The 15,627-nt window shown below is 42.2% G+C and overlaps 1 protein-coding gene across 5 annotated transcripts in view; it reads left to right on the top strand.

Moving 5' to 3' along the window:
• Positions 1–15,627, top strand: part of Tbc1d5 (TBC1 domain family member 5) — a 452,807-nt gene that overhangs the window by 387,314 nt on the left and 49,866 nt on the right. For all 5 annotated transcript variants that reach the window (XR_005974648.1, XM_041656297.1, XM_041656299.1 and 2 more), the window contains one exon: positions 12,722–12,821. Coding sequence is in view for 4 of the 5 variants with exons in the window: in XM_041656297.1 (XP_041512231.1) it covers positions 12,722–12,821 (100 nt within the window). In the remaining variant the exon portion in view is untranslated. The remainder of the gene's footprint in view (positions 1–12,721; positions 12,822–15,627) is intronic.

The following is a 15,627-nucleotide window of genomic DNA, read 5'->3' as shown; positions in this document are numbered from 1 at the left end:
ATTTATATAAAGCTTAACTTCAACTATGGACGTTAATCAGAGTTTACCACTATCTGCCGTTGAAGCTGTTAGCATCTTATTTCCTATAGCCCATGTTCTTGTCAAACCAGAGCTCTTCCTGCCCCAGCCTCCTGAGTGTGGGATCGCAAGGTTGTGCGTGTGTGGCTGTTGGCACTCTTGATGGAGGTCTGATGAGTGTGGGATCGCAAGGTTGTGCGTGTGTGGCTGTTGGCACTCTTGATGGAGGTCTGATGAGTGTGGAATCACAAGGTTGTGCGTGTGTGGCTGTTGGCACTCTTGATGAAGGTCTGAATTGGATTTCTACCTGAGGGCATTGCCTGCTCTATTAGTTGCTCTTCTCTTGCTGTGATAGACACCGTGACTAAGGCAGTTTACAGAAAGAAGGGTCTATTGGGGCTAAGAGTCTGTCATCTTGAACCTCAAGCACAAAGCAGAAAAAGCAAACTCTAAGTAGGGAGAAGCCTTAAGCTCTCAAAGCCTGCCTGTGATGGCATACTTCCTTCAGTAATGCCAGACCGCCCCAGACAGCACCTTCAATGGGGAGTCGAGTGTTGAAATGCCCAAGACTGGGGACTTTCTCAGTCACACTATCACATGCAGGACCCCGAGCTCCTTTCAGAAGGAGATAAGGCAGGCACACCAGCTTTTTCTCTCAAGTCAATGAGCACATCTAATGCTTTGACCTACAGTTAAGATTAAAACTTCTAAAGGGGTCTAGTTAGAAAGCGTGTACATGCTGAGCCTTGCATTTTTCCAATGATACTGTTGTTATTTAGAATGCTGGAAGCCATACAGGATAGAAGTTATGGCCTGTGATTGTAGTGACTATAGTGGGCAAGAGTTGCACATGAGACCAAAGGAATTTGTATTCATTGGGTCCACATCGCAGCTATCTGGAGTCAGTAGAGCAGCACAGGCAGCAGAGGAATGGAATCCTCATCTACAAGGTGAGCCCTGGGCATTGTATTTTCTGGTCATGGAGATGTTCGGCTGACGTTTAAAACCACTGCTTTAGTGTCTTCAAGGACCCCCACTCTCTCTGTGCTCTGCCTAGGATAGACTCTGCCTAGGATCAAAGCAACATAACCACACCAGGTAAAGTCACCATATCCAGAGGAGAAAGACTGACTGTATCTTCCTGGGCATCCTCCTAATGTACTGTTGCATCATACAGAATGTCCAATTAAATTTGATGTAATCCATGAGTACTTTTTTAACAGGCAATATGTGAAATATACTAAAGAAACTTTATTCTTTATCTGAAATTCAATTAGTTGTTCTCTGTTTGTTATGGTTAGTGGTTTGACTTGGGATTTGTTTTATTATTTTATTTTGTCAGTTTGTCACACATAAATTAGAGTAATTTGAGAAGAGGGAACCTCAGCTGAGAAAATGCCCCAACCAGAATGGCCTGGGGGCAACCACCTGTGGCATTTTCTTATGAATAAGCCGAGCTATGGGCTGTGTTGACTCGGGACAGGTGGTCCTGAATGCCATAAGAAATTAGACTGAGTACACCATAAGGAACAAGCCAGTAAGCAGCATTTCTCCATGGCTTCTGCATCAGTTCCTGTCTCCAGGTTCCTGCCTTGAGTTTGGGCTCTGACTTCCCTCAGTGATAAACTATTCCCTGAAGATGTGAGGTTAAATAAACCCTTTCCTCCCAAGGACTTCTGGTCTTGGTGGTCATCACAACAGAAACTCTTACTAAGACTGTGTTCTTATTCTTAAATACTGTGGCTTCACATAGAGGCAGAGACATTTTCAGAACTACCCAGGATTTTGTGTGCTATTGACCTGAATTCTTAGGTCTCCACTAGGAGAGTCTCTGCAACTCCCCTCAGTTGTGGAGTGGATCTGGTTCACCTTGAAAGAAGGTGTAGCCAAAGGGTCTCTTGGGAAAGCATGCACCCAAAACTTCATTCAGTTCTGCCCTACAGTGTCTATACACTAAAGACTTCTTGTAAATAGTTGATTTTGCTGAAAAAGTAAATTTGGTTGTGAGAGATCTGTCCATTTTCTGATAAACCATAATCTTTAGAGGAGTTGTGCAGAGGGGCTAGCCCATTTCTACAGATTGTAGGTGTGAAAAATCATGCATCAAAAATGTCAGGGCTCTCAGAAATGAGATTGATCGGGGCAACTGATAATGTGTGGAATGAAAGGGAATGTATTTAATGCTAGCTAGTGGGATACTGTGCAGTGGTTGGGCAGCGCTGTATGGAATCCTAGCTGGCAGACATTGCAGTATATGTAGGCAGGCATTTTGTGCATTCCTGGTTTCAACTACATGCAGTTTGACACCTGGCATTTCTTGAGAATGAAATTATAGAGAGGAACTGTGAAATACAATGTCTCTCAGTTGTTCCTTGATACATAATTATCATTGACACCAATTCACAGTTTGAAAACAAACATTACAATACAAGTAACTATACTGAGTCCCATTTGCCTTCTGAATTTGGCATGTTACAAGAAAAAGAATATAGAAAGATAGGCTATGCAATGTTGTTGTTCTTCATGAACAATAACCTCATGTTAAAAAGAACATTCGAGTGTTCAAAGTATTCCTTGACACAAGTTTGCCCACTGTGTACATCTTAGTCCCAGTTTGTAACTCCCCATCAGAGCTCTTCAGGGTTAGAAATGGCCTGTCAGGCCTCTGATGATCTTTCTCTGGCAACCTTGCTATCAATCCTTCCTCAACATTTCTGCTGCCTCTCAGGGATGTACAACTCTTTCCTTCTCTTAAGTAAAGTATGTTGTCTTAGACATTTTTGCTGTTTTCAGCTCCTGTCTTTTCCACAAAACTCACAATTCTTTCTGGTCTCAATTCAAATACATGATGTACCGAGGTCTTTATTTGTTCGATTCTGGAGCTGTTTAACTCTCACAGTAGAAAGTCTACCCTTTCCAGACCTGCAAGAACAGTGGAAGGTGCAGGTTATCATGCCTGATTTATGGGTGCTGATTCAGCATTCAGGGAGGTGATCTCCTTATATTTATGTGGAAGGTCTCACAGACTCTGTTCCCTCTGACTGTCCTCTTTATCAGGTGTTGTTTCTGGCACTCAGAAAATTGAGGAATAAATTCCTACTCTTAAAGGTTTTGTGTACTGTTGCAAGTACTCAGTGTAGCAGGAATCACTCTGGTATCTTCCCCAACCAATGGAGTTGACCAGCAAATTTTCAAAGTTAATAGAAATTGGCTGGTGTTACTGAGAAATAGGGTTCCTATAAGTCAGTGTGGTAGGCATATGGCTGACGCAGAGCATTCACCCTCTTCTTGCATTTGTTTTTTTTTTCTAAAAGCTTCTTAGCTGGTATTGTTTACATTAACAGGAGAATATCATAGTAATTCTAATGCTTGTTTCCCTCTACCATTTGTATCTTAAAGTATTTCTTATTCCTCTCTTGATCTTCGACTTGGATTCAGTTCAGGTATAGGCTTCTGTTTGCCCTTGTGGGAGGCATTTAGCTTTGAGAATGGGATACATGTCCTCATTGTTTTGTCCTTTGTGTTTTGTCCTCACATGGCCAATTATTTTTACAACAACAAAACAAACAACAAAAGCAGCTTTGGCCAAGGTCATTCTGTCTGGGTTAGCCATTGTGTAGGCTTCTGCTTTTGGTGCCAGGAAAGAGCTCACAGATGATCTTGGCCAGCCAACAGTACTATGAAACATGAAAAGTCCCTGGTACGGCCTGGGTGGTTGCATCAGTTGATATGATCACATGCAAGTGGCAGGCAGAAAAACCCTCATTAACAGAATACCATCTGTGCTCATTGACTTGGTGTAGAGGAAACGTATTGGGGTCACAACAGATTGTTCATGCTGCCTGATTATAAGAATACAACGTGAAGGTGACAGCCTGGAAGTCCACAAGTTGGGGCATGTCTCTTAACAGTGTCATTTAGACTCTTATATACAGACCTTTCTAGAAGAGAACACTTTCCCAGGTCCAATGTTTAAAAGACAGGCAGTTCTCTAACAACACTTTGATACCTCTTGAATTCAGGGCTAGGAACTTACTGATCTATGTAAAGGGAGCCACAGGCTTTGCAGGTGGTGACGGTGGTGACTGTGAGAGAGGCTGTAGCCGTCCTGCTTCACCCGAGTAACGCTTGTCAGGAAGGCTGTATTCCTTTTCCAGTTTGTGCTAGCATTATAAACTTACTTAGAATTTATAACACGTGGCCCAGTTTTCTAGTACTCATTCTTGTCTTTTCTGTTTATTCTCTTACTTTTCATAAGCAACTTCTAGAAGGGCAACAACCTTAAAATAGCTCACAAAATGGGAAGGGTAATAGGCATAAAATTATGTTTCTAAAAGTTTGAATTTATTAGTAGGCCTGAGAAGATGGCTCAATAGATAAAGTGATTGCTGTGCGTGTGCAAGGTCAGGGTTTTGGCTGCAGCACCCATGTAGGAGCCATGCATGGGGATGCCCAGGATTGGGAGCATAGACACAGGAGGGTCCCTGAGGCTCACACCCAGTCTGGTCAAAACAGAAAATTTCCAAAAATAAAAAAAAATAAAAAAAAACAAAAAAAAATAAAAAAAATAAAAAAACAGAAAATTTCCATTCAGTGACTGTCTGAAAATCAAGATAGAAAGTGATCTAGGAAGACATTCTTTCCCGGCCTCTGTATATATCATGTACACTCACACAGTTCTCAGTAGTAAGTATTACTTACTATAGACTTTTATAAAAAATGTTTTCAGAAAACCTAGGATAGATTCAAATATCATGATCTCTATCAGTCCCTTTAATTTAAAACTAGAAGTTTCTAAGTGCTTGTCTTTATGAATACATTGAGAACTAATGGTCCAAAAACTTAATTCTGAATTGTAGCACAAGTAATAAAAACCCGGAGACAGATATTGGGGTTCAGCCTGAAGATCAGAAAAGCAACGCGGCCAACCACTAGAGAACCCTTTTACCTCTCCCACCTCTTCACACTGACAAGGCAAGATCCTGTCTCCATGAATCCTCAGACTCCACACTCCACTGACTTCCTGTCCTTCCCCTTTATATTCCTCTCTCCGCCCAGCCATATCACCCGTGTCTCCACCTCCCCAGTGCTGGGTTTAAAGGCCTGTGAACCCAACTGCTGCGACCACCTTTGTGTGAGCTCTGTTTCTCTTCTACACAGATTTAATTAGCCCGGGGTGGCCTTGAACTCACAGAGATCTGTCTGCCTCTAGCTCCCAAGTCCGGGGAGGAGGGAGGGGGAGTGGATTAAAGGTGTGTGCCACCACTCCCTAGCCTGTATGGCCAACTAGCATGGCTGCTTTGCTCTCTGATCTTCTGAATAGAATGATGAAGCCACTCTGCACAGAGTTAATGCAGAAGGGCTGAGAAGCTGTCTTGGGAGCTGTTGCCCTGTTGATTTCCCACAGCCTCCTAATTCGTATTGAGAAGATTTCTTTTAGATTGTTACCAAATGTGTATGTGACCCAGAAACCTTCTCTTAAAGCTGCCTTAGAGCAGGGAGACAGGAGAATAGTTTATAGCCTTTCTATATTCAGAAGGAAATATGAGGGCCTAACACTGGTACTAATGCTGTCCAAATTGTGGCCCATTGTCTAGCCATAACATTCCCTGGGGTTTAGTTAGCAATGCAGGCTTCCAGGCCTAGCTTGTAACTACAGAAATACACTACACTAACAAGACCCAGCTGACATTTTGTTCAAATTAGAAAACAAAAAAGGAGGCCAGAGAGTTGGGTCAGTGACTTTAAGTGCCTATTGCTCTTACAATGAGCCCAGGTTAGTTCCCACCACCTACATGACTGTTTACAACCAGTTCTGACTCCAGTTCCAGGGGATCTGGCACCCTCACATGACCTCCACCGACACCAGGCATGCATGTGATGTATATAAATATATGCAGGCAAAGCAGTCATCCATATAAATAATTATTTTTAAATAGATTGAAAAGAATGTCTAAAGGTAATTGAATACCAAATCAGAAATGCACTTCTCCATGCATATAACTCCACCCCCATAGGACATACACATAATTATTACCATTTTATTGGCAGGCTCAAAGATGGTATGTGGCTGGCCTCTTCTATACTAACTAACACTATAGCTTATTCCAGCCTGCTCTCCAGTACAGTTGCTGAACTGCTTCATAGACCATGTCCTTTCGACCCCTGAACTGAAGGTGTGTAATGTGGACACTGTGCTCCTTTTCTCTTTTTCCTGGTGGTGTCTTCCCAGGCTATTGCCATATGCTTCACTGTGTGTGTGTGTGTGTGTGTGTGTGTGTGTGTGTGTGTGTGTGTTACCCTCTGTGTACCACAGCTTCCTCAGAGCATCTGCAGCCTTCCTCCACCTCATCAAGACTTTCCATTTCCTGTGCTTCCCACTTCTTGCTCACCCATCTGTTCAAGCAAGACTAGGCGCCTTTCCTGTCTTCTGGCAGCTATTCTTGGCTGGTTCCTGCTGCTGCTGTCAGTGTTGGCTCCCTCGTCTGCTTGTCTTGTGATCTGAGGACACTCTTAGAAGCTGGGCAGAATTCCACCTCAGGGCCCGTCCTGTCCCACTTTGCCTCAGGACTGACAGACATTGCTCCTGTGTGAATGATCTTTAGCATGGTCAGACCCCAGTCCTAATATATCACTGGGAAGAAGAAAAGAGAAGGCTTCCTGCCTATCTGTAACTCCTGCTCCTCCCAGTGCTCTGATTTCACTTCATTATTGGTTCTTTTGCTCACCTTATACTCTCCTGCACACACACACACACACACACACACACACACACACACACACGCATGTACCACCTTGTGACTGGACCCTTGCTTCCTGAAACATGCTTTTCCGTCATTTCATTCAGAGTCCTCTTTGAATACCCTTAGAATGATGTTATCTAGAAAGCATTCTTTCATCCCCACATCTGCTACAGATGTCTCCTCTCTGCTGGCCTGTGGAGAACACTTCACATTCATCCCCAGAGCTTTCAGGGACATCATCTGCTCCTTTCTTGGCCTTAAGAACACGCACAGGTCAGGGAACCCTGATTGCTCTTCGAGCAGATGAGGGAGGGGGACTTGATCGGGGGAGGGGGAGGGAAATGGGAAGCGGTTGTGGGGACGAGGCAGAAATCCTTAATAAATAAATAAATTTAAATAAAAAAAAAAAAGAACACGCAGACCAGGTCTTCTCTAAACTCAATAGACACCAGGACCAACATCTCACCTGTTACTGCATTTCTCACAAAACTTAACATAAAGTAAATGAATGTATTTATTAAACAAGGTGATAAAAAAGTGAATAATTAATAAACTACAAAACCTTGTACTGCTAAAATAAATAAGAAATATTAAAGGATATTGAAGCATTTATAAAAGTAATATATGAAAGATATACTTTATGTAAACAACCAAGTTACATAATACCTAACAAATTTAATGACCCTATTGAAATGCCTTTTTCTTTTAAATAGTCTCACTATATAGCCCAAACTGACCTTGAACTCTTGCAATCTTCCTGCCTCATCCTTCCAGGTGTTGGGATCTGAAGTATTCTAAAATTCTAAACATTGCTGGATAGCTTTGGAAGGAAATAGTTTCGTGAACATCTAGAAGTTAGGACTCCATCCAGGTGATGAGTCTCTGTTGAAGGGAGCTCAGATGTTTGCTGGGGAGGACATAGAACCCAAGAAAGAAGTCTATTTCTAACAGATAAAGAAACTAAAGAAATTATACAAAGGTACTGGCAATAATGGGTTCTGAACCCAGAATTGTCTTCTCCAGGATTCCATCATGACCCCACCGTACTCCTTCCTATGTGGAAAGTAGAACATCCATGCCAGGGTAAACACAATAATACTTTCTTTTCAGGATCATTAAGCAGTTTTCCTACAATGTCAAGGTGATTAGGCAAGCATTTCTTCTGTATTACAGAGGGCAGTGTGATGAAAGCAAGTGAGCAATGCTGTCATTCTGGAGAGTGTTGCTGACTGAAGGGTGCACAGCCCTAGACACTAAGACAGACATTTAGAGGAGGTTCTGGCAGTTTTAGAATTGCAATTATATAATATGATGAAGAATAAATGGAAGCCTCCCTTTGTTTCCACATGATCCCATTTCTATTTATAAACCCTGAGTGATAGCTGGAGGATTTAAGAATGTTTTTCAGATTCTGCAGCCTCAATAGGGATGGCAAACTGCACTTCAGACTACCAAATATAAGAGATTCTTGGCCCTTTGCACCTGCTTCAACCAGAGCCGATCTCTTTGATCTCATTAAGCTTTCCCTGGAAAATGAAAGTCTGAATGAATGAATGTGCACTCTTGCACAGTGTTTGTGTGGAGACAGATTCTGTCTGTATTGACATTCAGTAGGCATGAAAATGAAAACAAATTTGTGGTTTTTTTCTCCTTCTGAATTTGACAGCCAAGTACCAAGGGCAGCCCCATGCAGGTTCAAACCCTGCACTGTCCACATAGTGACAGCATCTAACACTGCAGAGCAACAGACTGTGGAGGAAGTGGTCCTCTGAGCTGCAGACACTTCCCAGCTGGTCAGTGTCTCAAGCCAGAAGGCCATGCCCATCTCCTCTGCACTGTGTCCTCCGAAGCTCTTCCCTCCAGGCTTTCCAAAAGCAAGCCACCAAGTAGAAGAAAGCTCTGTAAATAAGAGTGTCTACTGGGGACCAAAGCTCCCAGGGGTGTTTGCATTTTAACTAGCATGGTTGTTACTCAATTAAAATATTGCCTAGAGTACACAGAGATGGTTTTATGCCAGGAAGCTTCTCTTTTCTGGTGTTTTCTGTATAGCCTGGGCTGTTAGCACCCTAACTACTAGCTACAACCAAACTCTAGGTTTGGTCCAGATTTAGATTCTGGTTGGGTTTGTGTATGTAACTAAAAGATGACTAAGTGGAAGGGCCAAGATTCCCAGGCAATGTTTCTTATTTCATTATAAGACTTGTGCACTCTACCGTATGATCCACTTGCGCGTTCCAGCTCATTAACAGTTGTTAAGTGCCTTGAGAGCAAAGTTTGAGTTTACATCCTCCAGAGGACTGACTTTCCATCAGAGCAGGAGAGGGAGATAGTTTAAGGCCATATGATTTATCAGTGACAAGACAGGAATAGTTTCTTGGTGTCGTATGTGAGTTTCTCTCTTAACCACTCTCCCACATTCAGCCATCTCTCAAGGCATAAGGAACAGATCCAAAATAGAGCACCATAGGGCTTCCTTTTTCTCTTTGGTGTGTGGGTGGGGACTTGAACAGTGCTCATTAGGCTGTATTTGCTGCTGCATGTAGTAGTATAACCTGAGTCTCTCACTGATGGAGGAAGGTCATTGGTTAAATAAAAAGAAACTGCTTGGCTCTCATTGGTTAGAGATAGGTGGGAGGAGTAAACAGAACAGAACACTGGGAGGAAGAGAAAGTGAGCTCAGACTCCACAGCTCTCCTCTTGGGAGAAGACGCCTCAGAGAGACGCCATCCTCTCCTCTCCTGGGCAGACGCACGCGATGAAGCAAGCCACCAGGTTAGACATGCTGAATCTTTCCCGGTAAGACCGGTGCTCACAGATTATTAGAGATGGGTTGATTGGGATGTGAGAATTAGCCTGTAAGGGCTAGAGCTAAAGGGCCAAGCAGTGTTTAAATGAATACAGTTTGTGTGTTGTTATTTCGGAGCATAAGCTAGCCATGTGGGCAGCCGGGGTGCTGGGGACACAGCCCCGCCGCCCCTATTACTACATCTCGCTGACCTGGCAACAGCTGTGATGGACTAAAAGACTCCAGAAAAACATTGTAACATGCCCAGGGTCTTGGTTCTTCTCTTGTGATTTTACTTCTCCATGAGTCTCTTTTGGATGCTCTAGCCTGAACAGCCATCATGAGCCTCCTTTAGGGAAGACAGAATTTGCCAGGCTTCTTAAACTTCCCAACTTGACATAGTTTGACTTTTTGTAGTCTCTGTATCAAGGCTAGTGAGGCAATACAGATGCAAGAGCTAAAGAGGGATTCTTGCAAACTTAGAAGTGAGGCCACAGCACACTAAGAGAGACAAGGTATGCGGTGCCATCTGTACACACTGACTACAGCTATCACAGAGCAAGACACACACAGCCTTCCTTCTTTAATGTCTGTAGTAATCTTACAGAACAGGTTCAGGCCTATGAAAAGAGACAAAGAAAGGGAGAGAAAAGAGGCCTGAGACAGACCATCCTTTTTTCACCTCGATGCCCAGTGGAACCGGATAGGAAATGTCTTCCGTTAGCATCCTTCAGTTGAGCTTCTGGTGCCATGTGTCCTAGTTTAGGAGCAGGAGGAGCTGTGGAACTTGGTAGGATACATAATGAACATGGAAAGTGCTTGTATAATTCTACAGTAGATATTCCGTGGTTCACTTTTTGAGCACTGCTATGTCTGACTTTGTGTCAAACATTTCAATGCATGTTGCTAAGACCTCTTGAGCTTGCAGTTGAAATCAGTGCTTTTCAGTGCTTTTTTTTTGTCATTTTCCTTCATTTATGAATTTACAAAAATTTAAATAGTTCCAATATCATACAAAGGAATCACTAAATGTTAGTGGGTACAGGTTTGTTAGCGTCCTATAATAAGCAAAAGCTGTGTTGAAGCATAATTGTGATATCTGTGGAATTTGAGCGCATTTACTTATCTGTGGAGAATGGCATGATTTGTTTTTGCCATAAAGAGCTTTTCTAATAACTTTCTTTTTTTATTTTATTTTATTTATTTATTTATTTTTTTTTATTGAGAAAAGGAAAAAAAAAAATTTCCTCCTCCTCCCAGCCTCCCATTTCCCTCCCCCTCCTCCCACCCTTCTCCCCCTCCTCCCACCCTTCTCCCCCTCCCCCCACTCCTCTCCCCCTCCCTCTCCAGTCCAAAGAGCAGTCAGGGTTCCCTGCCCTGTGGTAAGTCCTAGGTCCTCCCCCCTCCGTCCATTTCTAGGAAGGTGAACATCCAAACTGGCTAGGCTCCCACAAAGCCAGCACATTACGTAGGTTCAAAACCCCGTGCTTTACATGTCTTCCAAATGCAGTACACCTACAGGAGACCTTTTCAACCATTCATTTCCACGCTACCTACCAGTCAGATTATAATTACTCACTTTAAAAAAGTAAAAGAAATGCCTCAGTTGGTTTCTCTTTCCATTTTGTTAATGGCACAGAGGAATTTTATATAAAAAGAAAAGCATCTAAGACTGGAAAATCCATTTTCTCTCCTGTGCCAGCCCTGGCAACATCCTTTCTTTTCTAGTATAGCTATCCTGGCTAAAATAGCCCAAATTACAAAAATTATTCCCTTTCTCTGAGAAAAACTCACAGAATCTTATAGATTTCTCTAGGAAATATTTTACAGTTGTAGACAGAGACTGCTCATTTGTTTTCCAGCTGCCCAGACCTGAAATAATCACACAGAAACTGTGTTAATTATAACACTGCTTGGCCAGTAGCTTATGCATATTTCTAGCTAACTCTTACGTCTTAAATTAACCCATTTTTATTATTTTGTATTTTACCACAAGGCTTGTGGTTTACAGTAAGGTTCTGGCTGGCGGCTCATGTCTTTTTCCTTCAGAGGCTACACGGCTTCTCTCCTGACTCCACCTACTTTCTCCTCTAGCTCTGCTTAGAATTCCCACCTTGCTCTATTCTGTCCTGTAATAGGTCCAAGCAGATTCTTTATTCATTAATCAATAAAAGCAACACATAATACAAAAGGACATCCCACATCATGTTTCCTTAAAAGGACTTTAATCTTTGTGTCCTTGTTGTTTGTGTAGTTTAATGACTCAACATAGAGGACCTATCTCTAGAAACAAAATACCCCAGCTCTTTGTCAAGGGAGGAAGTATAAGACTAACTGCTTACCAGCTGCTGAGAAAACTCACATTGTAAGACATTTTCATTGTCTAGACAATGATGAGGTTTCTGGTATAAACAGGTTTCTCAGATGTGTGAATATGAAGAAAAATGGAATTTCCTACAAAGTATGAGCTAGTCAAACTCAGTTTCATCTTTTAATTTTTATTGCTCAATATTTTGAAAGATATTAGATGGCCAACACAAAATGAACTTTGTGTTTTGTGCTGTTGTAGACTTTCTATTTCATATTGGTTTAGCATTTATGATTTATTGGGTTTTGGTTGTTGTTATTGTTTGCTTCTTTTGTTTTTAATTTTTGTGTCTTTTGAAAGAGAAGCAGAGAGAACATAAAACTGGTGAGTAGGGAGGTGGAAAGGAGCCAGAAGAAGCTAGGGGAGGGGAAATATGATAAAAAAATTATATGAAATAAAAATATATTTCTGTACTTTTATGCAAAGTTTGTATGTTTACAGTTAGCCAGAGCCAGAATTCGATTAGGAATACTTGGGTTTTTTTTTTTTTTGAGGGGGTTGTCTCTGTTCTACTGTTTTTCTTGGTGATGGTAGTAGTGGCCTTTCTTTTATCTGTTTCCCCCCACCCCTTAAGTTTTGTCTATATAAGGAGGCTGGGTGTGGTGGCACAGGCCTTTAATCCTCAAACTTCCTAAGTTTGGGAGAGGCAGGTAGTGTTAAGGCCAGACTGGCCTACATAGAGAGGTCCTTGATCTCAAGGGCTACAAATACAAAGTAAGGCCACATTTCAAAACAAAACAGACAATGTAGGATCATATGTAGTACTTAGTAGTTTTTTTTTTAATCTTTATTTCTTTTTTTTTTAAGGAAGAGGAATTGGAAGCCCAGATTTCCTTCCTCCAAGGACAGCTGAATGACCTAGATGCTATGTGCAAGTACTGTGCCAAGGTTATGGACATGCATCTTGGTAAGTGAGCTGTGTTAGCCTTGAAGTAATGACAATCAGAGAAGTGACGGTGGCACTACTGTGTACTAGGCACATATTAAGCTCTTGTTACATGAATCTTCTCATTTACTTCTCACAAAAACCATTGCGGTAGAAGTATTGTCACTACCCACATTGTCCTGATGAAGAAACAAGCACATGAAGTAAAATGTCCCAAGATTAAACAACGAGTAAACAGAGTAGGAATTCAAATCAGTGGAAAACAAATGTATCTTTCACCTCCTGACTGCCACAGTGTCTTTATAGAGAGCTGAATCCCTCAGACCCATAGGATGAGCTTCTGAAATCAGTCTGCTACAGTCAGTCACACAATGCTAACTGATGATGCTTTCTGTAGTTATAAAACCATACCTGTAGGGCCTCAGAACTAGAAATGTCCTAATTAATGTTCTGATTACATACGAGTCATAAATGTGCCACATCTGGAGGTCTTCTGAGATTACTCAATTTGTGACGGTCCTGGGATTAATACTCAAATTGGTCTGCTGAAGCATTTTGTATGACTGCAGTAATTACATGCCAAAACCTCTGTTGTGGATGTTATCACTTGTTCTTAGCCCATTTGTAGTGTGCTGCTCTAGGGTCACATGGGAAATCATCAGCACAACCAAGTGTCTGTCTCTCTCAATCTTTCTCTCTCAATCTCTCTCTCTCAATCTCTCTCTCTCAATCTCTTTCTCTCAATCTCTCTCTCAATCTCTTTCTCTCAATCTCTCTCTCAATCTCTTTCTCTCAATCTCTTTCTCTCAATCTCTCTCTCAATCTTTCTGTCTCAGTCTCTCTCTCTCTCTCTCTCTCTCTCTCTCACACACACACACACACACACACACACACACACACACACACATCTCTGATGGGAAAGCAGGGGTGTTCACCAAGACCTTCTCCCACCACCAGTTCCTCTGTATGTAACCCATCCTTGGAGTCTGCCCTGGATGTGACCTCCTAACTTCAGAGCCCAGCAAGCTGTTTCTTAGGCCTATAAGGCTGAGAGTCTATAACAAGTGACCAATGTAGCTGTCACTTAGATAGCCTAAACCATGTTAACTTCAGGTGAGCAATAACATCTTTCCACTGTCTCAAGATGTGGAAAGATGCCAGTATAAGTGACTGACTGGCATGTATTACCACATGAGGCAACTGGCTGAGCCATAGCCTACTCTAACTTCTCTTTTCAAGCCTTTATTGGGGAAAAGGTGACAAAGAAACAATGAGAAAAGCTCCTGGTAGATGATGGACAAAGAGGCTGAAGCCTGTCACACCCACAACAGCAGCCTAGCAGTGTGGCTCCTCTTCTTCCAGACCCTTTCTACACTTGGTACTTGATCATCTTAAAAGTGCATGTGGGGAGGAGTGGAACTGAACCACCTACCTAGGCTGGAGTGGGCCAGAGAAAGCAAGCTCCATGGGAGCCAGGAGCCAATCCAGTCCCAGGACACTGGTGGACCAGGACTGAGCCAGCAACTTGGTCCAGAGTAGACCTGAGACAACAAACTCCACCTGAACAGGTACAGGGGAGTAACTGCTGAGTGAGTGAGCCAGAGCCAGAGACTACTGAGGGTCCGGTCATGAATCTGGGACCTTCAAGGGAGTAGACCTAAGCCAGGACCCCTGTGGGTCTAGGCATGAGTCTAGGACCTCTGAGGAACTAGGCCTGAGCTAGGTCCTCTGCAGTTCTGGGCACGCCAGAGCCTGGGAACTCCAAGGGAATAGACCAGAACCAGAGACCATTGTAGGACCAACTCAGAACCAAGGACCTCTGCAGGAGGGGATCCAGACCTGAATTTACAGAAACAGGTCAAAGCCAGTAACCTAGGCCAAAGTAGGCCTGAGACACCAAACTCCAAAGGAGTGGAACAAAGTCCAGGAGCACTGAGAAATCTCCAGGAACACAGAGTGACCAATGGGGTAACCAGAACTGTGGCACTGACTGTACAACAATGAACAACCATCTGAGCTTTGGATTTATTGGCATCTAGAAAATTAATCAACAGAATCTCAAACAGCTCCAGCCGCACCAATTAGGGAAAAGATGAGTAGAAAAGCTAAGAACACATGCAACACCACAAAGAACAATACAACACCAGTAAAACCTAAAAACCCTATAACAGCAAGACCTGAACAGCCAAATATAGATGAAGCAGAAGAAAATGACCTAAAAAATAACTTCATGAGAACGTTTGAAACTCTTAGAGAGGAAATGAGAAATTCCCTCAAAGAAATGGAGGAAAAGACAAACAAAAAATTGGAAGACATCAGCAAATTCCTTAAAGTAAACCAAGAAAAAGCAATCAAACATATGAAAGAAACTATTCAAGACTTGAAAACTGAAATAGAGACAATAAAGAAAACACAAGCTGAGGGAATTATAGAAACAGAAATCATGAGAAAGCAATCAGGAACCACAAACACAAGCGTAAACAGCAGAATACAAGAGATGGAAGAGAGAATCTCAAACATTGAAGATACAATAGAGGAAATATACTCATCAATCAAAAAAAAACATTAACAAAAGCTTAACCCAAAATATCCAAGAAATATGGAACACCATGAAAAGACCAAACCTAAGAATAATAGGTATAGAAGAAGGAGAAGAAGTTCAACTCAAAAGCACAGAAAATTAACAAAATCATAGAAGAAAACCTTCCCAATATAAAGAAAGATATGCCTATGAAAATACAAGAACCTTACAGAACACCAGATAGAGTGAATCCACTGAATCCCCTCTCCACTTAATAATCAAAACACTAAACATATAGAGCAAAGA

This window comes from Microtus oregoni, unplaced genomic scaffold (assembly GCF_018167655.1).
Source record: "Microtus oregoni isolate MIOR12 unplaced genomic scaffold, Mior012 000007F_ref0000211, whole genome shotgun sequence".
Classification (NCBI taxonomy): domain Eukaryota; kingdom Metazoa; phylum Chordata; class Mammalia; order Rodentia; family Cricetidae; genus Microtus; species Microtus oregoni.
The sequence above is the reverse complement of the archived record's forward strand: the minus strand, read 5'-3'. Positions and strand labels throughout refer to the sequence as shown.